Source organism: Accipiter gentilis, chromosome 19, assembly GCF_929443795.1.
Source record: "Accipiter gentilis chromosome 19, bAccGen1.1, whole genome shotgun sequence".
NCBI classification, from domain to species: Eukaryota; Metazoa; Chordata; class Aves; order Accipitriformes; family Accipitridae; genus Astur; species Astur gentilis.
This window is the reverse complement of record NC_064898.1, coordinates 26,827,528-26,855,434: the sequence shown is the minus strand read 5'-3', so window position 1 is coordinate 26,855,434 and position 27,907 is coordinate 26,827,528. Positions and strand designations below refer to the sequence as shown.

Sequence of the window (27,907 nt, the reverse complement as noted above, 5' to 3'; positions counted from 1 at the left end):
CGCAGGGGTTTACCCGTTGTTCAGATGCCACGCTGCAAATCTGGCAGGAGCTGCTGTACGTGTTCACATTGTCCTTTCTTCCACTTCTGCTGCTCTGCCCAGCAGACTTCACTGTGCTGAGGAATACAGCAACAGTGAAGACGAAGGCACAGAGAAAGCCCCTGATCTGAGCCAACAGGTCTCTGAATATCAGAGTCAGAAACTGGATATCATAAGTTCGGAAATCACCAATGGCAACTCACAAGAAGATGATGTGACATTTCTGGAAAACACAGTTGCTGTCAATATCCTTGTGGAAAGAGCAATGCATCTAAGTTTAAAAGGTAACATCACCACCACCCCCTTTTTTTTTTTTTCTTTCTTTTTTCTTTTTTTGCGGGTTTGGTGGTGGTTTTTTTCCTGGGTTCTGTTCATAACAGGTACTGCATGGAGCAATTTAAAAACAAATCCTCAAACTTACTCCAGCACAGTGAATGGACGTGATGGGTTTTGAACTTGGCTTCGTAGTGTTGCAACCCCGAGAGCATTGCATCATTGTATAAGTACAGGGGAAGCAGGAGGTTAAACTGTTCAGCTATCTCTATTAATAAAATCCAAAATATAAATAATATAATGTTCACTGTTACAGATGACAGCTGAATTCTGAAGTTAAGCATTATCTGAATAACTTAACCCCAAGACACTCACATCTCAAAGACTCTTGCAAATTTGCATTTTTAGCGTATAATCAGTTTTGTAAAGCTGGCTTACTTGTGCTATCTGGAGACTGCCAGACACAGCAGTGAGGAAGGGCAATGTAAGGGCAGAGCAGTCTGAGCTCTTCCAAGCTTGACATGCTGCTTCGCGCTCTGTAGAGTGGGAATTACAGTTCGGTGGCTAGTCACTGTGCTAAGGGTCACCAAAGAATTGCTCTTTGCTTTTAAATTTATGCTAAGCGTATTAAAATATTCCTTCCTAGCAGGTGATATTTGGTTCTTGATGTGCAGCAATGTAACACGCTTGGTGAATTTGCAGGTTTTTGGAGCCTTTTGTTTTTCCCTCAGGTTGCAGTCTGTAAATGAATATCTTTGTTAAAGATGAGTTAAACCCTTTAAAACGCATCAGGTGCTCTACCCTTCATCTTGGGCACCTCTAGCACTGCATGACTTGATTACTTTGTGTTTGCTCAGCACTTGGAGTGATCTGATCTTGTTTGGGCCACTGCATGCCACCTAAATAAAAATGGGAATAAGGAACTGACCCGAGGTGAGTTTACTGGAAATGTTTCTGTTAAGATCAACAGTTTCACAGTCCAGGTGATATGCCAGAAAGGAACACTCAGTGTTTTATAGTATGGTAACACCACTGAAGGAATCAAATATAAGCCATGATTTAAGTAATTCTGACACATAGTGAGCCCTACAGATGGCTTTTTTTATAATGATTCTATAATCGTCTCGAATTCATGGTCTTTGGAAACTTGATGCAACATTGTTTGCTACTGCAGAGTTTTTGATGGGATAAAGGAGGTTTCTTTTGATGGCGTACACTATTTGCAATGTTTCCATCTTCAAACAGCTTATCATTTTAGGGGATTTTTAGAAGTAACTAACTGAGAGGCAATTTATACACTGAAACAAATGCTATGTAAGCTGGTTTCAAGAAGAATTTTCATTCTTCATGATAATTTAATTATTGTGTTACAAACAAAAAGGCTGGAATATGTTTCCAGTGCAGTATGTTATAGATGATACGCTTCCTGCATTTTTGCAAGAATTACCTGAGATACACGATTTTCAGAAACTGAGTGAAGATACAAAATGTTTCCCCAAGCCTCTTCATGTTTTTCGTTGTCTAAAATCAATTTTCCTTTTTTCTTTTTCTTCATCTTCCAAATAATATAAAGAAAAGAAATAGCCTAAATTTCGTAATGTTGGAAGGAATGAAATTAATTCTATAAAAATGCAGAAGTTCTACAAAATGCAGAAGTTCAAACCAACAAGTCTTTTCTTTAACTTAGTTCTAACCATTTTGAACACTGTTTTGAACAATATTAGAACAGAATTTCCGATGCATCTTTTAAGGACTGAAGTCACTTTAATTTGCACTCACTAACCTCTTCCTGCCATGTTTTTCATCTTTTCCTGTACGGTTCTTGCATCCCCATGGAATAGATGTCTGTTAATTTTTTTCTATCTGTGGTAGTCATCAGGATACTATGCTGCCAGTGCACACCATGTCATGCAGGAGGTGCCCTAGGCTTAAAGCTTTTGTGTTTTACCACCCGCTTCCTGAACTGTCAGGTCGCACATCTCAATTCCTTCTCTCACCTTGTCCTTCAAACACTGCTTTTGTAAAGCAGAAAGAAACTCATAACTTCTAAGTGTAACTTCTTTGCAAAGTTCAGGCATTAGGAGTTGCTAGGCTAAATCAAGCTCTGTAAGACTCCTTTGATGATGGCTGAGCTTTCCTATTAGAGCCAACAATTCTTTCTATTATAGGCTTTCTTTTCCTAGAAGAAAAGGAAGCTAACATGTGAGAAATGCTGGTTTTGCCTTTGACTACAAAGGTTGATCTTTACATGCAGGATATGGTGAGCTAGTCTGGACAGGTCTTGCTTGTTTCTCCAAGCAGAGCTCACATTGCCCACATCTGTGTTTGAATTGTCACATCTACAGTATTACCAAACTGCAAAGAGTTTTTTGTGGCATGTTTTAACTGAAGTCATTGTAGATATGGTTAAAAAAACCAAATCTTGTTCTCAAGCAAATCGTCAAGGTCAAGGCATAAATGAGGTCAGTAAGCTACGGTAAATCAGTCGTATTTGATCATATTTTCACAGAGAATCAGACTTCAGGAGAAAAGAGAATTATTTTTCATTAAATCAGATTCATACTCATTAGTTTTGATCATTCTGGCCAGCAAGGTCTTGGAAAAGTCCAAAGCCACATACTGAATCCTTGGAAAGCAGAAAGGAGGAAACAGTCTGTAATAACCAAGTGATAGTTGGTTGCAAAGTCTGACCTTGTTTCCCCTTGGCTAAATCCATTTCTCCTAGCTGCAAATTCACCATCTGAACAGTTCCATAAGCAATAAAATGCTACTGCAGCTTTACAAGCCATGATACGCTGCAGCAAATTAATCTCACTGATGTGAACATGACTAAAAGGGTCCAAGCCTGGAGAAAGGGTCACATAGAGAAGGGAAGAGGCCCTAAGCATCTCTCCTCCTTTTTGGGCTATAATTCAGTGCAAGTGATTGTATAATTTCTACAGTTTTCATTCAACAATCCCTAATCTGTAATATCCAGCAGCATCTGGGGAACATCTAGCTCCACCCTTTAATTTGACCTTGCATTCCTCTGATGATAAACTATGTGCCTCTGAGTGCAAACATGCCCAATTAAGTCAGACTAGTTAATTTGTTATCTGTTTTCTTACAAACCTTTTCCCAGGTTATTTCAGGATGAATAAGGGATTAAGTGCTTACAGTTCTAGCCCTATGGAAACAATGTTTATATAAGGAGTTTTGTAAGCTTTCACTGGTGTATTGTAGAGTGAATGCCATCCTAGTTGCTTAGCTTGGCAATCACAAAGGTCTAGTTTGTGCATAAATTAAAAATGGTATTTCCTGAAGCTACGTAAAAACAATTTTAGCAAAGCCTACCTGCTGCACCATGTATAGCTCCCTGGACTAGGACATGAAGGCAATTGATTCCCAACACTCTCCCCCCCCCCCCCCCAACTCTGATAAAAACTTTGACGTTTTGGTCAAAATGTTAAGGCCTCATCTACAGTAGACTTTCTTCCCTCAAATTTCCTGATGGAGTCAGAGCAGGGCTAGTGGGAGCACATGTGCACTTCAAGTACACATAGTGACCAGTATTTTATTTTCTGTGTGCTCTATCCCTGCTCAAAGCACATGGGAAAATACAGGGGGCTGTGACAATTGATCTGTAACACAAACTCCCACTTCTGCAATGGGTATGAAGGGTGGTGGGAAAAGTTGGGAGGGAAGCCAGCAAGAACTTGAAGTAAAATTTTATATACTGCTTTTTCCTCTGTATTTAAATCTTCATAACGGATGCAAGTGGTACTTGTTTCTTCTTTGCGGGAATGTTGAATTTCTCTTAACTATTACGATCTTTTTGAGAAGACCTAAGAGAGGCTATAAGAAAGTTTATTAATGCTTGGGTATCGTTAACACCAGGTGTACGTTTTCTTATTCAGTCGACACAAGTGAGCTTCCTCTCAGCAGTCCAGCTCTTAAGTCAAACTGCCTTTTGTAATGCTGAATATTTTCTGTGTTTGCAGCTAGGATTGCCAAACTGTGGCCCAGCATGGAGGGTAGATCAAGCACTGGAATAGGACCTGGGGACCCAGGGTTATTCCTAGCTTTGCCTCTGACTTCTCAGATGATCTTGGGCAAATGTTTTTTCTGTTTCTCCCTTGAATATTCTGGTTTCTGCTCTGTAAAAGGTTCATGTAATATTTTGTCCTATTGTAAATATTTGTATTTTCAGCTCTACAAATGAAAAGGATTTCTTTGTTAATTATCTGGTTTTAATTGCTGAACTGCTTTTAGATTTGCTTTTTAAAATTATTAATAACAAGTCTGTATTTAATTCTATATAATTTTAGGGAGTCCTTTGACAGAACGTGAAGTAACAGCACCCAGTAGCTGTGTATCATTTGCTGTTGCTGGTGCAGATGCTCCAATAACCACTTCAGTAATAGAAAATACAGACTCACCGGTCTGGGACTTTCAGCAACAAGCAAGGTAAGCGATGTGGGCTCCCACAGACACACTTTGCGTCTGACAGCCAGGCTAGGTATGAAAAGGACATATCCAGTTGGGAGGGGGTGCTTTTCTACTTGCCGGGCCTGTACTCTCAGCTAAAAATGCTTGTTTCCATGTTTTACAATCACCATGTGCTGCTCATATTGGGTGAAAAGTTGTTTGAGAAGGCTTGGTCTTAAAGCTTATGTGAGGAAGGGCAGTTTGACATGCACGGAACCTTGGCTGCATTGTATTTTGGCTTAAGACCTTGGGTGAGTCAGTGTGTTTCCACTCATCTGTAGTTTCCCTGTCTAAAGGAAGGGGCTGCTAATTGCTAAAGGACTCTTGGCAAATTTAAGTAAGACTTGATCCACTTTTTTGGCTTTTTCTGTATGTTTTACTTAGTTTCATACTTAGAAATTATGTCCTGGTTCAGGACCAGAGCTCTTAAGTTTGGATTCACCTACTGAAAAGTTAGGTTTCTGACTCAAGAGCTGTTCAGCCTTGGCTTCCTCTGCAGTCACTGGAGAGACGCAGGCCCCTCCAGACAGTGAGTCATTTGATCTGTGTTAGAGACCCAGCTTAAGACAAAATTCCCTAGGATGCCTATTTCTCTCCAGTGACTGCCAAAATAGTGTAGGGAACATAGCTTGGACTTGGATATATGAACCTAAATTAGAGCAGATGAATTGACCACTCCAAGGAACCTCAGCAGATCAAGTCATACATGGTAATATTCAGAAATAAACCTGTGTTTGAAATCTTATTGCTTCCCCAGTGTTTCTATACCAGATTTTAAATTAATTCCAAAGCAGTAGCCAAAGGCGTTTTCTAAACTAGTTGGAACAAGTCTGTTACAGGCAACAAGAAAGCGTACTGAATTTATTTTGACAATCACAAATATATACGAGTGCCTCCACAGGACTGGTCTTTTCTGCCATACTGCTGAGTTGGGTTTTTGGCTTTAGGGAATTTGTAATATGAAAATTAAACCATTGAAAGGCTCTGATAGCTGAAGTTTAAAAGTTTTGTTTCAGAGGCTGCTTATGCTCAGAGTCATATCCAAATTGCTTCAAGAAACTTAAAAGCTGTTGTACATTTGACACCTCAATTTTCAGGTTGGTTTTTTTTTCCAGAAATCAACTTCAAACATTACAGCTTTCAACCATAGCCCCAGTGCTTTGCTGTCACTGTGTTACTGAGTCATGAGATAAATTGTATTTCCATTTCTTCATGGGTTTATTGTCCTGTCTTTTAAATTTACAAGAAGAATGAGGAGAGGGAAATACTTCCAGAATAAGCAAAAGCCCAAACCATGTGAAGATAGTTACACTTTTGAGGGCTCAATGATTTGGGTTTTTGGTGTGTTTCACGCCTACCCCATCAGTCCAGAAAGAAGCTGATTTGTCTGGATAGATACAATGGCATAGAAACTTCAGAGGCATTTTACTGTACTTGTTCTTTTCCCTACTTTCTATAAAATATTATGATTTTTGTTCCCAACAGATTATCCAAAGAGCTTCTGCTGGATCCACAGCAAACCTTGGTCTTCAAAGTGTGGCATAAAGCAGGTAAAGTTTGTAGTGCAGTATTGAGAGGAGTGTCTTTTCTGCATTCCTTACAGACTTGTATTTAATACAAGTAAAGTAAATTCTATTATGTAAATTGGAGAGTAGAATTGTAATAACATTTTTTACCTTGCACTAGAAGAATGCTAGAGATAATACCCACTGATTTTGTGCCTCTTGGCATCCTCCTTTTCCCCATTAATCATCTGGCAAGGTTTGGTTTGTTTGTATTCTTTCTGGTTTTAATTTGACAGTATTTTAGAGGTTGGCTTTTCCTAGTGAAGGAAATTCTTTACTGTGTCTTTCATATGCTGTTTGTTGCCTCTGCAGTTGGTTGAAGTGTGGCCAGGCAATTGTAATCAAATACTTTTATAGTGGCATGGATATATTTTAACAATTGCTCCTGTATCTGGTCTCAGCATTCACTGGGGGAGTTGAAGGCCTTGGGTTTCAAACCTAACAACATAAAAGCTCTTTGTAAGCATATTTACTGAACCTGCTGTTTATTATTAAATGATAAAAGATGCTGCTAATAGTTCAAACTGGTGTTTGCTTGCTTTGTTGCTAGCCCAGATCCTCCAATATTTAATTGGTACCAAGCAAGCGCAAAAATCCATGTTTGTTGTTGGGAAGACAGCCCTACTTCTTCAATTCAAACTGCTAGGATATGATCTTTACTGGGGTTTTCTCCTTCTTTTTACATATTAAAGTTCAGCTGTCTGATTTTTGCTTCAAAAATAAACTCCTTTGTAACTCAGCCTTTCCTCTGTATTATAGAGAGTACTGTGTGTACACAGTGATTCTCCTGGCAATCCCTCTCCCTGTTCTGGTCTTTCATTATCATTGCAGGGACATTTTTAGCTGAATGTAACTGCTAAAGTAATCCAAATAATATCCTCTTCTTGGATAGGATTGTTTGTTCTGTACTTCAGATAAATTTGCAAGACAGAAAGTACAAAATGTTGCACAAAAATGCAACAGTGTAATGACAAGTCAGCATTTTTTGAAAGTTTTGGCAAAGTGAAAAGGGAAGAAATGGGAGTTTCTGAAGTGAGAATGCAATTCCGGAGGTGGAATGCATTTGCTGAGGTTCCCGGGTTGGCCTGCAGGTTTATTTTTTCAAGTCTCTGATTGTCTCTTATTTCCAGCCCATTTTCAAGCTGAGTATCTTTCTCTTTATTACAAGCCTGGTTTAACTAGTTCTGCTGATTAAGTATTGCATAAGATACATAACTCTCATGTCCTTTCTTACACCTGCATCAAGGCACTCATTCTGCTGTGAATTATTACCAATGTAGGTGTTCAGGTTATCAACAGCTGCAGTAGGGACAGCTGTTCTGGCAGATCCTTAGGGAGGAAGCTGGTTTAATTGCTTGAAACAATTTTTCCTGCTTCTCAATCAGGCACCATAGGTCTCTTAGTTTGAAGCATGTTAACAACCAAAATCTAAGTCTCGTTTTTGTTGTCTTAAACTCTGTTTTCTTTTTCCTCCACTTTTTTGTTCCACTCTTTAATTACTCTTTACCCTGTGAGAGCTGTCAGCTTTTATACCATTTTTTCAGTTTTATAAGATGTCTTTCCCTGTAAAGTCTAAGCATATTTCAAGGCCTGTATAGTTGGCTGATTTTTAGCATTCCTGAAAATGTTTTGTTTACATGCAGTTGAAAGTAATATCTGCTTTTTTATTCTTCTTCCCCAGAGACTGAGCGAGTGATAGGATTTGCATCAGTGGACCTTTCTCCTCTTCTTTCTGGCTTCCAGCTCGTTTGTGGGTGGTACAATATTACAGACTTCAGTGGACAGTGCCGAGGGCAGATCAAAGTAGCAATTTCACCTCTTCAAAACATAAATAATCTCAAGGAAGAAAGGCAGGCAAGAATCCGGACCCAGCCACCAAGTTCTTCAGTACGTGCTTCAGTTTCCTCCCCTGTGCATATCTGATTAGATTGCTAATAATCAGCACTGACTCTGGGGGTTTCTGAAGTAATGAGCAAGCATAGCAAATTCAGAGTACTGTAATGGATCAGTCTGTGTAAATATACTAGAAACACTTAATCCCTTGTTTAAGAATGCTGAAGAATGCTGCTCTGTGTTTCCATGGTAGCTGCAGGCCAACACTAGTTACAGCAGTCATTCAAACTGAGGTCATGATGATCTCCAGTGGCTTCACTCTGTTGTTGCTTCATGGGTGTCTGAGGGGTTTTTTTGTTAGGAGAATATTCTGTGGTTTTGGATGTCTGGGAGCCTGGCATTGTTCTGTTTGCTGGTTTGGGTGGCAGCAGATGCCCCAAAACATACTGTAAATTCAGCCTTTTGTTGGTTAGGAAATATGTAGTTTGGCAGAAATCTGTTTTTCTGGAAGATTTGCCATTTCTTGTGGTTTGGGTTTGGTTTGGTTTTTTCTTATTCTCTAGACTTCCCAGTTACACTGGGGTGTGATATACACAGGTAATGGAGCCCCTATACCCTACTTTTCATCAGTTTACTCTTTCGTAGTGTGGGGGGAATTAACAAATGTTTCTGAAACAAGAATGTTGTGACATGGTACTTTGGCTCTGCTGGAAAATCCCTTGAAAATTTAAAGCTACTTAGAAAACTTAAGTTTTTGTTTGTTAGCTCAGCAAGATACTACTTTAATTTCTCTGTTTTCTTGCTGTGGAAGACTCATGTGCGGTGTTCCTCTTAATTCCAGGTGAAGGTCAGCTTTCCAATGTTTCCTAGTTATGCTACAAGCTTTTCCAAGCAGACACTGAATACCTTGTCAAAAGAAGTCAGTGTTCCTACTCGAGAGCGGTAAGTCCACTGGCTATCAACCACTTTGATTATTTTCAGGGCTCAGAAATCTACCTATCTAAAGCCTATTGACTCTACTGAAAAATATCAAACCCTGTCAAAGGTCTTTCCCTGTGTTTGGGCTGAAAGATTATACCAAATTCTTTTTACCAGTTAGAGGGTGGCCCAGGAGATAGCAGTCCTGAGACAGGTTCCTTTCTACAAAACCCAGATCATCTTCTCACTGATATTTCCCAATTTGTTTCATTTACATTAGGATTTACACTATGCCATTGCTAAAACTGGCAGGTACTTCTTCCAGGCCTTATTCTTACAAAGGGTTGTGTCTGTATTTGTGTTTTTTTTTAATAAGGATAATAAGTGTAAGTTAGAATAGAGTATTACTGATACATTGCCTCTATTTTGCTGTAAGTCCTGTCCATGGCCGGTGAATGACAGCTGGTGAAATGTTGTAGTATTGCATGTTCAGGACTAGGACTGTCAGATATCCTGCAGCAATTCCTGCTTTCTGTCCCTTAAAACAAGCACCAATGTTTATATATTTAACTAGCAACATGTGCAAGGGCATTTTAATTCATGGTTTGTTTATTTAGCATACACAGGAGATGATACTTTTCCTGTATGTGTCTTTGAAGTTTAGAGGGACCGTGGGCCACCGCAGCTGGCTTGGCAGCTCCTAGCAGACATTGTAAATACCCTATCAGCCACACTATTAATCAGGGCAGAGAGGGTAGTTGCGGTTTACTTTATTTTAGTCTAAATCTGAAACAGTAAATGCCATTCTTGATGACATTTGAAAGAGCTACTTTCATCCATCGGTGGCTCTTTAGTGCGTTTAAAGATGTTGGATAGTCTTAGTTGGCAGACTTTTCACAATTAGAGATTTCAACCTGTGTTCTGTTGTTAAACGTAGGCCTGTTTCTAGCAGAATTAATCGCCCTGGAACACACACACCTCGTCATGAAGAGCATATGCAGAATGTGCGCAGATTTCATGAATCCCTGCAGCAAGCAGAAGGCAATGCGTACCGGGCGGCAAAGATGGACTCATTATCACTGTCATCACGTGCTTCTCTTCTAACTGCTCTCAGGTAAAGCAGAGATATAGCCAACAAGGTAATTCAAATCCTTAGGTTTGCAAAGCAGAGCTTGAAAGTGAAGAATTCTTGCATCCAATTTTAAAGGAACTAAAAATGAAAATATATAGTAATTGTATATTAATGATTAAGAGGTATCAGTGAGATAGTGTCATTTACAGCAGGATGAGATGAGATTGGAAAAGCAGGGACTAGGCTGGGAACTGCATCAGGGCTGAGGTGCTCTAGTGATGCTGTGAGTTTCTGAAGTGAAACAGCAACAGCAGTGTTTTCAAATCTGATTAGAATGCTTTTCTTTGTCCATCTTTGTACATCTGTAACACAACACACACTATTTATTAAGCCAATAGTCCTCTGTGTTGGTTCTCACAGACTCAAGAACAAGCCTGTAAGCGTTTTTGTGATGCATGGAGCAGGATGTCCTTTCCCAACAGGATGCCTTTCTCCTTACTGGAAGCACTTTTCTCTTGACTAGACTCTAGGTTTAAATCAGGTATAAATTTTAGAAGAATAATATTTATTATCCATAGGAATATAGGACTGAAAGAGACTTTCTGAGTTATTCCATCCCTTCCCATGCTGCCACAAGCAATATATCATAAAATCCTTAGATCTTAAGCAGGTAGAAATCCTTAGCTTTTTGTCAAGCTCAGTCATAAAGGCAATTAATATCCTTGCCTTTATGACTTCTGTTGGAAGGCCATCTCAAATCCAACCTTCTTTGATTAAGTAAGTTTAAAACTAGCTCTTTTTTTTTAACTTCCAGCCTAAATTTATTCATAGCTGATTCAGCATTTATTCTTTAGTAAGTGTTGTCCTTTTACTTAGACAGACAACATGAACACTTACCTACTGATCTATTTTTCAATACTAAGCCTTAATCTTGTATTTGCATGTTTAAACATTGTTGTCTGGAACAATAGACAGAACCAATAGAACCAATCTGCTGCAGGCTTTTTTTTCTCTTACCAAATTTCTTACCACTGCTTACAGAAAAAACTTGAGTGAGCTGGATGAGGTTCAAAGATACTTCAGTCAGAAGCTGACCAGGTCTTTTCCTGACTTCAGTTATGGTAACGCATCCAAACCAAGTCGTGAGGAGCGGGAGAGTGATCATCGGGGCTTGATGAGCAGAGAAGAGGATCCCAATGGATGCCATCTTTTGGAAAAATCTAGTCAATTGGTGTCTAAGGTCAGCAGCCTAATCAATGGTAAGTTGTCACTTGGTTTGGATTTTTTTGTCAGAAGCTGCCTTAAAGTATCTTGAAATTTCTTGCGTAATCGGAACCAGTTCCTGGGTGTTGGTAATCAGCGTGTGTTGGTCTGTTGGGAGAATGCTTCAGAGAGACTTTCAAACTCCTGTCAGTAATGGTAAGGTTGAACTGAAACATTCAGAAGGAAGATTAGGTGGGAGTTAGGGCCCTCTCTAGATAGCCTAAATTCTCCTTAAATTCCAATGTCTGTTCAGCAGAAGGGAGGTCTTGCAGAAGAGCAGTCCACAGAAGGGTACAGAGCTGAGTCTGTGGTTCTTTGCTAATAGGAACTGGCGTATCTCTGTTTTCAGGTGAAATTTATGCCCTATGATGAATAGCTAAAATAAGGCTTTTTTAGGATATGTAAGACAAAGCTCTTAGTGAGCGGCTTCTTTTCTGTTTATCACCTTCAATACATTTCCTCTTTTAGAGGCATCAGCACAATTATTTTTCCCTATCGTTAGTGCTGTTGGACACAGAATGACATCCTTAATAAGGATGGAGTATGACACAACAGGGAAGGTAAACCATATCTCTTTGTACACCTTGTTTTCAGATGTACGTTTTTTCACTCTGCCTGGCATTTCTAACAGCTCTGTTGTAACCGCTCTTCATCTCAGCACTAGACCGCTCACTGGCTGCAGTTAATTTAATGTTAGCTTAACTGTTCATGCCACTCTGATCTCATACCAAAGGTGCTGTGAGTAGCAAAATGACTAGGAAATCAAATCCATGCTGGTCCTTTTAAAACAGTTTATCAGAATAGAGAATAAACTGTGGCTCAGAGCGCTGCCAGTTGAAAAGTTACTCAGTGCTGTTTCTGCCTGTGGCTACCTACAGGGAAGCAGCACTTCCAAGAGATGGAGTTGAAGGGCACGTTTCTATTATGCCAGAACTTGCCATTCTTATATCACCACCTTGATCTTCTCATTTTGTTTCTTTTTCTTCTCCAGGGTTTTGCTCTTTTTGTTCCCCTTCTCATCAGTTGTTTTTACTGCTTCTTTATGTGCTGTCTTCTACAATCTGTCTCAAACTCCTCCTTTTCCAAATGTTCTCCATCATTACCTTATAGCAAGACTTTTTCTCTTGCCTTGCAGTAGCAGTAGGTTGCCATTTAACCTAATAGTGGTGAACTAATTTCTCAAAGAATGCAAGAAATTAATAGGATCTGCTGCTAACTAGGAACCAAAAATAGGTGACTGTGGCTTTTTAAAGAATTTATAAAATCCCCAGAGATTCTTAGGATTGTATAGATTTTATTAATGTTAGGCTCCTAATCCAATCACCTCTTTTCAGAGCCTGTGTTAGGAGCACAGGCAGCTCTCTGTTTTCAGACTCTACAATTTTACCACCACAACTGAGCAATAGCCTTGAGTGAATTACTGTTTTATGAATATTTAATTGTCTGTCATTTGATTCGAGTTGGTAAATTGAACTGAAAGCTGGAGAATATCAGTAGGAACTGTGTCTTCTGGGCCCCTACATTAAACTGGGGAAGCTATGAGAGGAAAAGGTGGTAAGATTATCTGTCTTTCCTGTCTAGATTATTCCTCTCTCCTTCCCATGTGGTCTGATCTGTCCAGACTGTTTTTAGCCACTCCAAGCAATAGGAATTTTTTCCATTTGCTTTAGGTGTACTTTGTATATCAGAGTATTTTCACTGTCCCAATTTTTTTTCTTTATATTGATGTAGGTATTTCTACTTATTTCCCAGTATTTCATCGTGAACATTTCCTTTTTTCATTAGCATTTCTGTCCTTCTCCTGGCCTTGTCAATAGTAGAGAGCAGAATGTGATCACATCAGCAGTGTTTGACAAAGCTGTGAATGTTTAACTACTAACCATTCTTACATATCTGATTTGCTGCAGAAAGCCCAAATAAATCAGGTAAAAGGTGAGTTGTTGTTCTGTGCATTTACTGATGCTGTTTTCTGTTAATCAGACTTACAGACTATAACTAAAAATAGTAAGGAATCTTCTAATGTGCATCAAGACAGCAGCAGAAAGCTGGGTGCTACGTATGCACCCAGCCAGAAGGATGAAGAAGCCGGACCTGAAGTATGTCAAGGCCAACTTGAGTTGGACTCACCCAGCGTTTGCAGTGATACGCAGCAGCCATGCTCTTTTGGGAGATCTGTGTTTGAGAGACACATGTTGCATGAATTTCTAGACCAGGCCATCCCTGAAGATGAGCATCCTTTGCCAACGGACTACATCCAGGAAGATGAAGGTGCTTTTGCCATCCAGCCACACAGTGAAGAAGAATATGAAGAAGATGTTATAGAACCACGAACTCTTAACGAAATAACAACCGTAACAGACAAAACTAGTCCCTGGTCCAGTGTGCTATCTGAAGTGGAGCAGGCTGCTGACCAGCAGCCTATAGTCTTGGGGCCTGAAGATCAGCGCTTGGTGGATATAGATTGTTTCCAAACAGGAAACAGCAGACGGAGCAGCACCTTCTCTGGCATACTACAAGGTGACAACCAAAGCACGCTCACCGCCCTTAGCCCATGCATTAGCCTCCAGGCAGATGAGAGCAGTCCTTGGGCAGTAACAGAAGGCTTTCAAAGCTTGAGTAGTGGCACAGAAACAACGGAGAAAGAGCTGTTTCAGCCTACTCATTTGTCAGAAGTGCATCGAACAGCCAACGGCCATGTAGAAAATGGAAATTGTGATTGGGACAGAGCATTTAACACTAAACCTGTAGAGCAAAATGTAGAGTTTCATGCAGTCTCCAAAGAACTAGTGGAATTTCCACCAGATGTTGGTTTAACCAATGCAAAAAACACAGAAAGAGAGAAAGAGGCAAACAGTGAGGTTGTAAATGAAGATCGTCAAGATGAGGAAGAAAGTGGGTCTGATGAGATCTGTGTTAAGAGTGTATCAGCCCAAGCAGGCTCAGAAGGAAACGGTGAAAGCTTTTCTGATGACAGTAGTGAAGACCCACTGGAAGAGTTAGAAAAGTCTGCCAAACCAAAAATTGTTTTGTATCCTTCTTTTCTCTTTTCTTAAGCACACATTGCATTCAAGGAGCCTGTCTTATTTCTTGGTTAGAATCTGACTGGCCTCAGGAAAGAGAAATTCACCGTGTGGAGCTTTTCCCTGGGAAATGAGTTTAGAATTGATGACCTCGGAAGGTACTGGAAGACCTTGTTATGTTGTGTTTTGCGCAGCGTAGTGATGACTTCCTTACCATTTGTAACAAATATATTCTGTGATCCATGAGAGTTATTTCATTTTGGGTAGTTTCAACAAGTCATCTTGCATTTTTTTCCCCCCATGTTGGCACTATTATAGCTCTTGTGTTTCTTCTGTATTAAAAGAAACATAGTTTATTTTGCATTTAAAACACTTGCCACGTTTCTTGCACAGATGCCAAATCTCACATTCAGTTTCACTAAGTCGTGTTGGAATTTTTTCAGGATGAAGTACTCTACAAACATGTGAGGTATTATTGTAAAGCAAGTTGGTGTCCATGCTCTGTGAGGCCAGGTGAGAGAAACAAGTGTTCAGAATGATGGAATATTGATTAAATGAATGAGATTCAGCATCTGGGATCCATTAACAGCTGTTACAGTCAGGCATTCCAAATCTGCAGCTCCTGTGGAGCTCTGTGCAACTACATGCTGCCAAAGGTTGTTCCTTAACAGTTCTGCTCAGATCTGATCCTGTTGTTGTTCCCAACTTCTTCCTTCCACCCCAGCAGATGGAAGCCTCCATGAGACTGCTCAGCATTTCTTCTCATCCTTCTGCAGCTCTGAAAGTAAGTATGGGACATCCTTTACTTTATTGTCCTAGCTTAACGCAGTCTGTTTGTCAAAGCAGGAACAAAAGTACCTCTCCCTTTCTTTGCCTGTCTGCGCTCAGGTTAGAGGTGATGGTTTCCAAATCAAGTCAAGGAGAATCTTTCTGATACCTCTTCTCTCTGTGAGAATCATTTTTAACATTCATGGCTGCGTTGTGGGTGGCACTTAGGCATTTATGTTAACCAGTTTGTCTATATACAATAGCAAATGTTGCTCTTCTCCATTGGGGTCAGTAGAAGTGGCAGGTGCTCACTCCACACTTCTCTGTGCTTTAATGGGAGGTAAGGTGCCTAATTTTGAGGACACAAGCTGTAACTTGTAATTATGACACCAATTTATATCTTTTAGGTCAGAGTGAAATGAGGGAGTTTGCAGCAAGAGAGCCTCTCCTTGAGAGGTATCAAGTAACTGTTCTATGATGGAGGGAATAGTAAAATAGCTGGAGTGATCGTTTCTCATATGCGAACGCCGTTGATTGCTTTTGCTGTTTCATAGGTGGTTTTATGTGCATAAACATTAATTTACTGCAAGAGGTTTGTGGCTCAGTTGTTTTGAGGTCTACATATTATTCTTTTCCAGCCATAGCTTTGCTGTGGATGTTGATGTGGACCTGGGCGCTGCAGCAGCTGTGTTGTTTGTTTACCACTCCCAGAAAAGATAATGTGTTGGTTCCCCTCCTTATGACCTATGAAACAAATGCTGTAAGGAACATTTATGTAATTAGAAACAGCTTGCTTGATTAAATAGAACAGAAACAGGCGGGATCTAATAGTGCTGAAGCAATGGAAACTACTTTAAATTAATGAACATGTTTACAGCTCAGGTAATATACCTGACTTTTTGCTGATTTGTGTTGTAAAAATTATTTTTCTTCTGATTTATGTAACATTATCTTCTCCTAAAGCCCTTGAAACTTATTCCTGATGAAAGCAGAGACCTCTATGAGGGAGTCTTGGGCATAGTATGCTTCAAGGATCCTAAGATGTATCTTGATTATAGCACCTAGACTGCAGTGTGTCTTAGTGTTTGTTAAGCATACTTTTCATGTTGTGTCTAAATATTTTGGATTAAATCAGAAGCAGAATCTCAGATGTGTTTCTCCTCTGGAATCTCCTTCAAATTCTCCATGTTTGCCTCTGTCACTGATACCCCCTTCCCCTCTGTCTCACTGTCATGCCCCCGCTTCTGAGTTTTGCTTTCTCTGCAGAGTTAGCTCTGGTTCTTCCTGTGGAAGCACCATGTCTTTCTGTGCATCTGCAAATCATCACTGAAACCTACGGTTTAATATTAATACCAGCTTTACTTGAATTCCCTCTCTCCGCAGTGCTAAGCTTAGTGGCTAGAAACACACTCCTGAAAGTGGTTAATAATTAGGGAGAATATTAGCACTATTTGGATATAGCTGACCTTAAACCAGCTTAATTCCAGGATTAGCTACAGCTAATCCTTCACTGTAGCACTTGTAGGGGTCTGTTGAGACAGGACTCAGTTGTGCCTCGTGTTGTGCCCCCAGCATCAAACACCCTGTATGAAGAACAAGAAGTTTATGCCAATGGTAAAACAGAGTTCAGGAAAACTGCTTTCTCATAATTTTGTCCTTAATTAGCCTTAAGAACATCAGTTTCTAAATCTGGGTTTGTTTGGTTTCTGTGCAATTCAGCAAACACAGAGCGTGACAGCAAGGCTGAAATCGGAGCTGTTCTCGTCTGAAGATCAGCAGTCCCCTCTCGCTCACGTGGCAGCTGGCAAACCTCTCTCCTGGCCTCCCTAGTGTTCCTGCCTCCTCTCCCTGTCTTGTCTGACTCCCCAGTTTCCCTGTCTTCCTATGCAAAATGATGAAGAAACAGCTAGGAGGTGAAGTGGGCAGCCACGTCAAGTGAGCTGGCAGCATTTTGAGACAAAAGGGTTTTCTTAGCTCGTGCTGTGAGGACATGGGGATCTGAGAAGGTGCTGCAGCAGCTCAAGCCTTAGCCCAGATGCTGTGGTCACCTTCCAGGGACCTGAGTTTTGCAGAGCCTCATGGAATGGGAAATTTTTTTACCTTTTTTCTCCATTCCATCAGACTCAGGCTTTCAGTTCTTGAGGTCTTTCCCAGCTCTCCTCTTCCACACTGGTCACCTGCTGTCCTGTCTGATCCATAAGTCCTGGTTCAACTTCTGATGCTTTACAAGTTCAGTGATCAGCTTTGCATTTTTCTCCTCGTAGCCCTTCTCCAGGCATTTCCTGATTCAACTTAGGGAAAAGTATCCCAAGTTCATGGCTGAACTTAACAGCATCCAACACTATCGTATTTACTGTAAAGCTACAACTATTTTTTAAATGAATCTGAGCCATTGTGTAGGTGTGTGGATTACTATCCAAATCTTATTTCTGACTGCTGCCCCTGGCCTCCCTTCTCCTCCCTCTTTGCCTTTACTGCGTTCGTGTGTTCTATGTTGTTTTATATACTATTGCTGATTTTTCAGGGCAAAAACTTAATCTCTCTAGGTGTGTGTTTCACACAGAGGGCACTGCAACATGGATTCTGGTCAGGGTTTGGGGCAATCATATGCTAGGGTAAAAACATTTGAATGTGATTCCAATGAGATGCTGGCTGGGAAACCGATATTAAGGCTTGCTGCCTTTCAGAATTGGCCCAGTCTACTGGTAATGAAGCTGGGTTTTTGCAGGGCAGGAGGAAGTATTCAAAAACTTGGAGAGTTAATAAACTTTTCATTAGAATATCATGATTTCCCCCACACACACACACCTCTATGAATATTCCAAAAGGATAGGAAACTTATATGGAAACCGGTTTTACTCAGAATAATTAATATTTGTATATACATAGATCTACCTTCAGTGTAAATTATAAATAACACTTTTATAACACAGACTTAGGCAGATTCAGAATAACAGGCTTTTATCTGTTCTAAAAATACAGATGGCTAGCAACGGTCCAAACATCCTTTCTTGGTTGTAATGCTGCTTCTTGATCTGCTCCCATTTCAGTCGCAGCCACTAAAGCCCTTCTTTTTCCTTACTCAGCTTACCCAGAGAACAGAGCTAAGGCTTTGACTTGCTGAATTTGTCCTCCTAACCTGCTGAACAGAAATGCTGACGTTGTCTTTCATTTTCATGATCAGAAAAAAAGAAAAGGTGGCTGTGTTCTTCGCATCCATTTCGGAGTTGCTGGCTGTGGTCTGTGATTTCATACAAACCTTTTCCTGTCCAGAAAGCAGCAGTAGGTGCAAGGTCACTCCAGGGGTAGGTTGTAGCCTATTAACACAGATCTGTTTTCACTCCTTCATCACTGTGCACAAAAAAACCTAGCCATTAAACTTGCTGAGCCACAGGGCCAAAACATTCTCTGCCTTGGTTACCAGAATTCTTTGACCTTGAAATAAGCAACACACACACCCCAAGATGTATAAAATGCTAATAAATCTGTTTGCTTTACTCCAATCCCTGGCACACAGCAATTAGATAATCCTCGGCTGGTTTAAGTGTCCTGCCATATCACTGCCATTTCTATAAAAAGAAAAGTGAAGCATGATCTTCTGTGCGCAAGTCCTCTTTCCTCTTGTACCTTTCTGATTAAATGTGTGTGCTTCATGGCTAAGCATGAGATACTTGGAGTGTGTGACTCCGTTGGCTTAGAAGAAGGAGAAACCCAGGGCAAGCACTGCTTGTGCTTAGGTCGTATCCGAACTGGCAAAGCCTGTTTCGGAGGCAACAAATGGTGTAAACATGACATTTCAGTTGTGTGCTCTTGAAACTATGCAGAAGGTTAAAACTTTTGACTGTTTGAAACAGCCTGTTTGATGTATCAAAGGAGCGTCTTAAAAATGGAGCATTGAGGCTAGAATGTCTTGCTAAATGTTATATGTGTGAGGAATTTGCATATTTCAAAGAAAAATAGCTTTATACAGATGTAAGTATAGAAGTGGAGCTCTTTCCTATAGCCATATCCCAAAACTGTCAGTGAAGCTAAACCTGCAAGTGTAATTTCATATGGCTTCTGATCATCTGTGTGAGCTGGGAGTGTTAAATGTGGTTTTAAACTTCTCTCATTTTGGTTCACACCTGTGCCTGTAGAATAGCAGCAAGAAATGCTGCTAAACCTTTCCCACAGCTGGAAGTTCATTTTTAGGAAGGTCCTTTGGATAGATACATGCCTCTTCACACCTCTGCGTTGCTATAAATGGACACACGGTATGAAAATTGGAGGGAGGAGTATTTTAGCCACTTCTATCTGAAACAGTATGCAAGCGGTATGTTTTCTGAACACACCTTGTTTACTGACAGTCCGGAGCATGTGAACTGCTATCCGTTGCCTTGGTGTCATCTGATAGCAGCAGACACCTGCTCTTCTGTGGTATTTTTGCTTTTAGAGTACAGTGCTCTTTCAAGGTATATTATTGCACTGATGGCAAAATGTGAGCGAGGGGCAGCATTTTCTGCAGCAGCCTCTTTGGCCAACCAGAGTTGATCAGGAACAATTCAGTTTGTGACATGCCCCTGGCTTCACCTGAGGCAGGAGAAGTACTGTGGCACCTCTGGATTGTTAACTCTAAGAACAAAAGAGAAAATCTTATCTAATTTCTCATTTAGAATCAATTTTACAAATTCTTACAACCAGGGTAAGATTATTTTACAGCTGGTTTGGGTCACTGGGTTTGTGCAAGCCAAAAAACCCCATCGTTTCATTTCTGCACAAATACTCAGCTGTGCTGTCTCTGGGATGGTAGGTGGGTCTGGGATTCTTAAGGTAATTTAGTTCTATTTTCCTTTATCTTATCCCATATGATATCTTATCTTCTCTTCTGAGTTGCAGGACATGCAGCTGCTCTCACTGAAATTTGTTAGAAATGTCCTGTTGGGTCAGTGAAAGCCACCTGTGTTTATTTCTTACATCCAAAATGTGAGTTGCTGTCTCTCAGTTCCCAGCTGTGCATGAAGATGTGTGTAGCACAAGTATGCATGAGAGGGGAATTGTGAGAGGTAGGAAGTGCAGTGTCGTGACCCTTTGAAATAGGGTTAATTGGATGGTTTGGAGAATTTGATAGGGAGCCATTGCTACAGTGTAAACCTGCCTCGGTTTTAATATTGCAGTTAGTTCCTGCAAGCTTTTCACATGCACGTAGTTGTTCAGACAATCTTTTTTAGGTATGTTAGTGGTGTAGCCTCCTCCAGGGTACAACAGGACAAACAACATCGCAACTGGAAGGAAAGGAGAGTTTCTGAAGTACAGTGCCAGTGCAGAGAAGCATTGCAGGGTTGTCTAGCTGCCACTTGGCCAGTGTATCAGATTTAAGAGCCAGAATTTCCTTGGTTTTTTGTTTTTGTGACAGTTACAGACCTTCCTGGGCCAAGGGATAGGGTGATCCATACCGGTTCTTTGCAAATATATAAAACTGGTGTTCAGAAGCGAATGCTGCTTGATGCACTAAAACCAGAACCCTCTTACCAGTCCTCTGAGCTTTCACTTTGAACATTTTTTCTCTATTAACTGCTTACGAATGCTGTACAAAGATCAGGGGCCAGCACAGAGCCAGCATGAGCTGGTTACTGTCTGTCTCCAGCCAATACTCATGTTTCAGCTGTTTCATAGACAGTTGGCACAGAAAACAGCATGGGAGGAATAAGCTACTGACAGGGTCTTCTCTGGACAACCTTGAGCAGAATATGCTGTCAAAGGGAGTTGGTTTGTCCAACAAGCATCTCTCTCTTGTGGTTTTTAAGCTCCTAATGTTGCCAGGTCTGCATTTAATCTCTCTCGGCGTCTTACATTTTGCTTTAGGAAAAATCATCCTAGAGCAGCATTAAGGAGAAAGAAAAACAAAGCAAGGATTCTCGTAAATATAGATGTATATTTTTCAGTATGATAATTGTGGGCACTGTTTTAAATTACTACAAGCCTTAGCATTTTCCTGGATACAGTTTGAAGTCTTTTGCAGCACTATTCACATAATTTACACAATTAGCCCAATGAAACTAGGAGATGGTATTTAGGGTATAAGAATTTATCGTTAGCTTGTTGGAAGCCTTTTCTGCACTGTTGGATGTGAAACCACATGAGCTGTTCCCACCCTTGTCATCCTTTTTATTAACCAGCCAGCCAGCGACCAAAACCATCATCTTTGTGAGCATTGATCCATCTGTCTCCCAAATCTGGCTGCGCCGGAGCAGGCTGGGTCAGCATATCTGAAAATGGTCCTTTAGGAAATCTTGGTCTGTGGTTATGGCCTCTCATGGTCTTGTCTGTTTGCAGAAATTGTAGCTGGTGTTAAATTAGCTTACAGTTAGCCTCTTGTGCTTTGCCCTAGCTCTAGCAAACACAGGATGTATAGATCAGGGTGTGTTTTTTATCTGCAGACTGTTTTCCTATAAGGGTCTTCACCAGCAATGCCGTCGGAGAGCTAATACTCAATGTGCTTGTCATCTGAGACTGTAAAGTGCAGGTAACCAAACACAAGAAATCTCCAAACCCGCTTATTCCCAAAAAAGCCATTTCCCCCCCTCCAAAGAGTGCACATCAAAGCGAGGAGCGCACATGAACAGGATCCTGGTGCCGTTTCTCATGGGAGGGAGCTGATCACCTCAGGAGACCTTACCACCGTGACTGTGCCCAGCGAGGCTGAGCCCGGCTGGGATGGAGAAGCAGCCCAGCGAAGTAGGGGAAAGGCCGGACCGTCGTATCGGCTTTCCAAATCAACCCTGCTTGCCAGCAGACTGTCCTGGCCCTGCAGCTAATGAGCAGCATGTCCTAAATGAGCACCACTTGCTTCAGCCTCTAAGGGCAGCTGAGGCCAGATTTCTCCTTTCTCGGTGTTTCACAGGCACAACCTGGCTCCTAAATTAGTTGGGGAGAAATGCGAGTTTCTTTGAACGCTGAAATTATCTGCCCTGGGAGAAAGCCTGACTGCTGGGAGGATGCATGCAAACCAAGGATGATGTTAAAATGCTTAAAATGGTGGTTTTCATCTCATGGGCTGCTGCTGCTTAGGAGTCCCTGCAGGCAACTGAGACCGGCCCATCTAGTTTGTCAGCAGGCTTAGATTTGTTGTGTAGGAGCCTTTCCTCTCCATTGCAAGGTGGTTCTGCAAATTAAAAATAAAATAATAATCAAAACCCAAAATTCAGAGAATCAGAGCCCAGTGAACACACTGGTGTAATTCCTTTTGGCTTTATACAAGATGACTTTAGCTGAGGATAGGGATTCACAAATTCAGAGTTCACTTGCCAGAGCCAAACTGTGTGGCTTGGACCTTTCTAATTTTGGTCTTCAGCTTTTGCTTTCTGCAGCATTGAGAAAGAATAGCATTGCAGCACCTAATATTGTGTTGGGCAGGGAAATATTTCACCATCGTGGATTTTTTTCCAAACAGTTGGAGCAAACAGGTCTTTTTCCAAACAGTTGTGTCTCAGTGTGCGGAACAAGAGAAAAAAAATCCTCCAAGGAGAACCGGTGAGCAACAGAAAACACATCATGAGGGTTTTTTCCTGTGTGTCCAACTCCTTGCACGCTGCATGACCCCGCGGTTTGCCACAATCAGAAAACAGGCGCAAGGCAGAACTGGCAGGGCTCTAACGTCTTGTTCCTTCTCTCCGCAGAGCAGAAGCGGAGCAGTACCAGAGGGGATCCCGTACCGAAGGCCGAATCGTCCCAGGCCCGTGGCCGATCTCTCGGAAGAGGAAACCAAAAGAATCGCCAGGATCTTCTCTGCTCAGCTGTCCAAGAAGGAATAGCATTGGTGAGAGGCCGTCCGCAGTGGCTGCTTCCCGAGACACGGCCTGACGCATCAGCAATGCCAGGGCCTCCAGGGAAGACGAGATGGAAGCCATAGGTTTCAGGATCTGATTTTTCATTTGCCTAATTGGTATCCCGTTAGAGAGACTTAAAGCCTGGTGGTCAACCAAGGGGAGCTGGGAGACTTTGTGTCTTGCAAGGGCAAGTCCCCAGTGAGTCTCAACACTTTGGGTAACCGATGAGCTGTTATCTGGTCTCCAGATAATCCATTTTTGGGATTTATTCATTTGAAATTCATTAACCTTTTTTTTTTTTTTTTTTTTTTGAGTAAACACAAAGCATCCCATTTTGAGACAGCTCCTTTTTCTTCAGCCGAAGGATGGAGAACGTGAGAAATTTGCCATCCCATCGGCAAGCAAAGAACTGTTGCCTCCCTGCCAGCGTGTGCTGTGGATGGGGAGGGAAGATGAGCTCCCTCCCCCAGTGACCTTCCAAAAATAGTTGGTGGGGAGTGTAATTTTCTGATTCTAGAGGAATGTATGTGCTCAAGGTGCTTGTGTAAATACAGGCCAAGGATACTGTAAAATACTGATGTGTGTACAAAAGGGGTTTACTAGAAATATGGAACTTTTATATTTTAAATTATTTTTGTACATTTTTACGTCAGGTACCTTTTGGATAACAGACTTTGATGCCAACCGAGCTAAGTTATTTTTGTACTGCTCTACAGTGTTTGTGTTTCAATAAAATTCCCTTGGTTTCTTGTTGGCTGGTGCAAATTGTCCTGCTGCCAGGTCACGAGCTTGTCATTAACAGGTGGATGGGACTCCTTCCCCCAGGAGCCTCCAGTAACGAGCGGGAGAGGACATCGTGGAAATGCTTCCTGGAAGATGGTGTGGCCGGGGGCAGATGTAAAGGTCACTGCTTTGCAAAGTAATGGAATACCGCTGTATAGTGCAGCCCACATGGAACGAGTCAGATCTCGGAGGCGACCGAATGCTCCAAATTAGAGCTGCTTTTCAAACCACGCTTTGCATTGAGGATTTAAGGAACCAAAGTGTCAGCATCCCTTTTTCCTCCTATCTCTGCGGTTTTGTTTTTCACAGAGGAAATCCTAAATGCATTAACACACAACTTGCCTGTGCTGGGTTAGACCCCAGCGGTAAAATCCCTTCTGCCCTGCCTGCACGCTGCCTGCAGAGCTCTGACCCTCCAGCAAGCTGCCCCCTCGCAGCCTCAGCAGCCCCCATCCTCTCTCCCGCAAATGCATCCCCTTGCTGGACGAGGGTGGGGATGTGAACATGCATCCCGAGTGTCCCCAAAAACCCAGGTGGGATGCTGGCTGGGTCAGGAACACTGTCATAGGGGAGGAGACGATGTTGACTCGTGTTTTATTTAGGGTGTGAGATAAACAACTTCTCTCTCTTATGTTTAGGTCAGTGGTGGAGCACGGTCCAGCCAGCCAGGAAAACATGACAGCCGACAGCCGGAGAGAGATGTCAGCGCCAGATGTGCTTCTGCCTGGAGCCCAATTGAGGTAGCAAAGGTGACTTCAGGGTATCAAACCAGCTCGAAATCCCTCCTGTGTGCTCGTGCGCAAGGCGAGCTCGCACGCAAGAGTGGAAGCTTTCTGCATGTCAATGGGGACGTGCGATCTCTTGAGAACGTGCGTGTAGTGCTAAATAGCATGAAGGGTTAAACACACTTGAGTTTTAAGAAAAAGGAGGAAAAGGGGAATTCCTTGAGCTGTCACCCCACTCTTGGCCTCCAGCCTCATCCTGAACTCTGTCCCTCCTGGCAGTGCCTTCCCCTTGACCACAGACCCAGCACACGGCCACACGTGAAAGGGCATCACGGTTTTCATTATGCAGAGCACAAACACGGGAGGGATTTACCTCCGAGCTGCTCGCGTGGCCCCTGCCCTTGGGCTGGTCCACGTGAGCTCGGGGGACACGTTGCACCATGCAGAGGAAATCCCACCGGCAAGCTCAGCAGCTGCCCGGGATGAATTCCGTCTGCGTGGTCCGTGCCAGGGGCAAAGGGCTCTGACCTGCCCCACGGTGGGGGGGGAGGGCAGTGTTCGGTGCTGCTTTGCCTCTGAATGGCTTGCTTTTAAAGTCTTGGGCAAGTGTTTTCTGCATCTTGTCCTTCCCAGAGTGCCTTTAGGCTAAAAAACCCAAATGACTCCCCCGTTCCTGAGGTCCCAGCTGCCAGCAAATGGGCAGGACCGCATTGTTGGGCGCTGCTCTCCCACAGCTGTACTGTGATGGGTGCTGGTGGTCTGGGCAGGACACACACACCCCCCCACACACCCCCCATGCCCGAGTCCTGTGGGGGAGCAGAGGGCTGAAACACAGCCACCCTGTCATGGGTGCTGGGTGGCCCCACGCTCATCGGCTCAAATGCCACTGGGGGAACTGGGCTTCACTGTCACCTGATCCCGGCAGCCGCTGGAATCTCCTCCTGGTTGCTATATAAAGGGGGGGCCAAGGAGCCAGCTCTCAGGGCAATGGCTGCGCAGAGAGGGGTGTAAGGCAGGAGCCAGGACACGGTGCCGAGGTCCCTACGGTGAGGCCACGGGGGACCTGGCCCTGGGCAGGTCACCCTGGGGGAGACGCTCTCACCGAGCACCCCCCATTTTGGCTGGGGGGCGGATAGGGCAGGGTGGGCAGTGGTGAATCCCATGCCAGCCCCTGGCTGAGCGAGGAAGCCCCGTGCCTGAGTTTCCCCAGGGATGCAGGCGCAGAAATGGGGCAGGATTTGGCTTTCGGGGTTGTCCGAAGCCAGCGAGAGCCACCGTGGTGCATTGTCACCTCCGTCCCCAAACCGGACACCTGCTTGAAGCTGATGCAGTATCCTGGCTCTGCACAAACCCCCTCCCCTTTCCTTCCAGCCCCTCTGCCACGATGGTGGGTCTGAAGCCCCCCGAGGTGCCCCCGACAGCCGCCATGAAGTTCGTCAGTGCCGGGGTGGCCGGCTGCATCGCTGACCTCTGCACCTTCCCCCTGGACACTGCCAAAGTGCGGCTGCAGGTATGATCCGCCAACCCCCCCATCCCCAAATCCCACAGTCAGAGGGAGCACCCCACAATGGTCAGCCCCCCCCCCCCGCCAGCTCCACCCCAGAGCTGGTGGGGGTTTTGGGGGAGGTGTGGGCAGAGGGCAGGGTGACGCAGTTGGCATCCCGCAGATCCAAGGTGAGGTGCGGATCCCCCGGAGCATCGGCACCGTGGAGTACCGGGGTGTTTTGGGGACGCTGAGCACCATGGTGAGGACGGAGGGACCCCGCAGCCTCTACAGCGGGCTGGCGGCCGGGCTGCAGCGGCAGATGAGCTTCGCCTCCATCCGCATCGGGCTGTACGACTCGGTGAAGCAGCTCTACACCCCCAAGGGTGCTGAAAGTGAGTGTCCAGGTGGTCGGGACCCCGTCCCTGTGCACCCCCCTCTCTCCTGATGCACAACCCTCTCCCAGAGCACCCCGATGGGAAGCAGCCCACCCCGGGGAGGGGGGAGTGAACAACCCACCCTGGGTGCACAACCCCCACCAAGAAGCCCCCCCTGCTAAGCAACCTCCCCCACCCCACCCCAGACCCCTCGTCCCGGGGGTCCCCAGGCAGCCGGGGGGTCCCCACAGGGCCGGGGGTCCCAGCGCCTCCCCTCTCCAGGCACAGGGCTGGCAGCACGGGTGCTGGCGGGCTGCACAACGGGGGCGGTGGCGGTGACATGTGCCCAGCCCACCGACGTGGTCAAGGTACGGTTCCAGGCCAACGGGGTGCAGCCAGACGGCGTCCGTCGGTACAGCGGCACCATGGATGCCTACCGCACCATCGCCAGGGAGGAGGGCGTCCGCGGGCTCTGGAGAGGTAGGGGAGGATGGGGACAAGGATGGGATGGGAACAGGGATGAGGAAGGGGCCAGGGATGAAATGGGGATGGGGACAGCAAGGCTGGAGCACCCATCTGGGATGCTCCAGGAGGGGATGCGACTGCCCTCCCCAATGCCACCACCTTCCCACGCAGGGACTCTGCCCAACATCGCCCGCAACGCCATCATCAACTGTGGGGAGCTCGTCACCTACGATCTCATTAAGGACGCGCTGCTGCGGGCACAGCTGATGACAGGTGAGGATGGTGCCAGCTTGGGGGGGGAACACGGCCGGGTGCTGTCCCTGTCCCCGCGACCCTCAATCCCTGCCTCTGCCCCGCAGACAACGTCCCCTGCCACTTTGTGGCCGCCTTCGGGGCCGGCTTCTGTGCCACAGTGGTGGCATCACCAGTGGACGTGGTGAAGACGCGGTACATGAACGCTGGTCCCGGGCAGTACCGGAACGTGCTCAGCTGCTTCCTGGCCCTGCTGATGCAGGACGGCCTCGCCGGCTTCTACAAGGGGTGAGTTTGGGGACGTGCCCCCCACTGAGCACTGCCAAACTCAGCACAACAATGCGCACGGACACTGGCGTGGGCTGGCTTCGCTTCACACCGCAGCATGCCTAACCCACATGCCGCCACTGGAGCGCCAGGCAGGGCATTGGGGACCACAGGGGTGTCCCCGCGATGTCCCCTCCAGCGCTGCTTTTCCTGGCGCAGGTTCGTCCCCTCCTTCCTGCGGCTCGGCTCCTGGAACGTGGTGATGTTCGTCTCCTACGAGCAGCTGCAGCGCGTCGCGGTGCTGGCCCGGCCGGTGCAATCCTGACCCCCATCCCACCCCAGCCCCTCTCGCCAGTGTTGGCGAGACACAGGAGTAAATTATATTAATTGCTGAAGCAGCAAGGGAGCAGTGACGCTGAACACCCCCCAACCCGATGGGGATCCCCCCCAAGAGGGACCGGCGAGATGAAAGGACAAATGACGATGTTTGTGGAGAAATGTGGAAAAACGGAGGTTTCCAGAGGGGAGTTGA

General features: G+C 44.1%; 2 protein-coding genes across 13 annotated transcripts in view; both read left to right on the top strand.

The window, feature by feature from the left end:
* C2CD3 (C2 domain containing 3 centriole elongation regulator) overlaps window positions 1–23,009 on the top strand; it is a 50,646-nt gene extending 27,637 nt beyond the window's left edge. For 3 of the 7 annotated variants that reach the window (XM_049822939.1, XM_049822938.1, XM_049822943.1), the window contains 10 exons: window positions 6–323; window positions 4,620–4,758; window positions 6,265–6,329; window positions 8,026–8,231; window positions 9,019–9,119; window positions 10,033–10,209; window positions 11,209–11,426; window positions 13,411–14,458; window positions 15,132–15,234; window positions 22,874–23,009. In XM_049822939.1, coding sequence (XP_049678896.1) covers window positions 6–323; window positions 4,620–4,758; window positions 6,265–6,329; window positions 8,026–8,231; window positions 9,019–9,119; window positions 10,033–10,209; window positions 11,209–11,426; window positions 13,411–14,458; window positions 15,132–15,234; window positions 22,874–23,008 — 2,510 coding nt within the window. In that variant the 3' untranslated portion in view covers window position 23,009. Of the gene's footprint in view, window positions 1–5; window positions 324–4,619; window positions 4,759–6,264; window positions 6,330–8,025; window positions 8,232–9,018; window positions 9,120–10,032; window positions 10,210–11,208; window positions 11,427–11,932; window positions 12,278–13,410; window positions 14,459–15,131; window positions 15,235–22,873 lie in introns of those variants that run through there. The other 4 variants (XM_049822941.1, XM_049822940.1, XM_049822942.1 and 1 more) reach the window with 4 other exon arrangements.
* A 1,427-nt stretch (window positions 23,010–24,436) lies between these two features.
* On the top strand, window positions 24,437–27,713 carry LOC126048240 (mitochondrial uncoupling protein 3-like). 6 transcript variants are annotated; one of them, XM_049822965.1, is made up of 6 exons: window positions 24,437–24,546; window positions 25,903–26,041; window positions 26,199–26,409; window positions 26,674–26,871; window positions 27,028–27,129; window positions 27,216–27,713. In XM_049822965.1, exons 1-6 carry the CDS (start codon window positions 24,437–24,439, stop codon window positions 27,398–27,400), a joined length of 945 nt encoding a protein of 314 aa, XP_049678922.1. In that variant the 3' UTR covers window positions 27,401–27,713. The 6 variants fall into 6 exon arrangements, with proteins under 6 accessions (XP_049678922.1, XP_049678923.1, XP_049678918.1 ...); XM_049822966.1 differs by lacking the exon at window positions 26,674–26,871 and having other exon boundaries at window positions 27,216–27,396; window positions 27,595–27,708; XM_049822961.1 differs by having other exon boundaries at window positions 26,674–27,129; window positions 27,216–27,396; window positions 27,595–27,708.
* The last annotated feature ends 194 nt before the right edge of the window (window positions 27,714–27,907 follow it).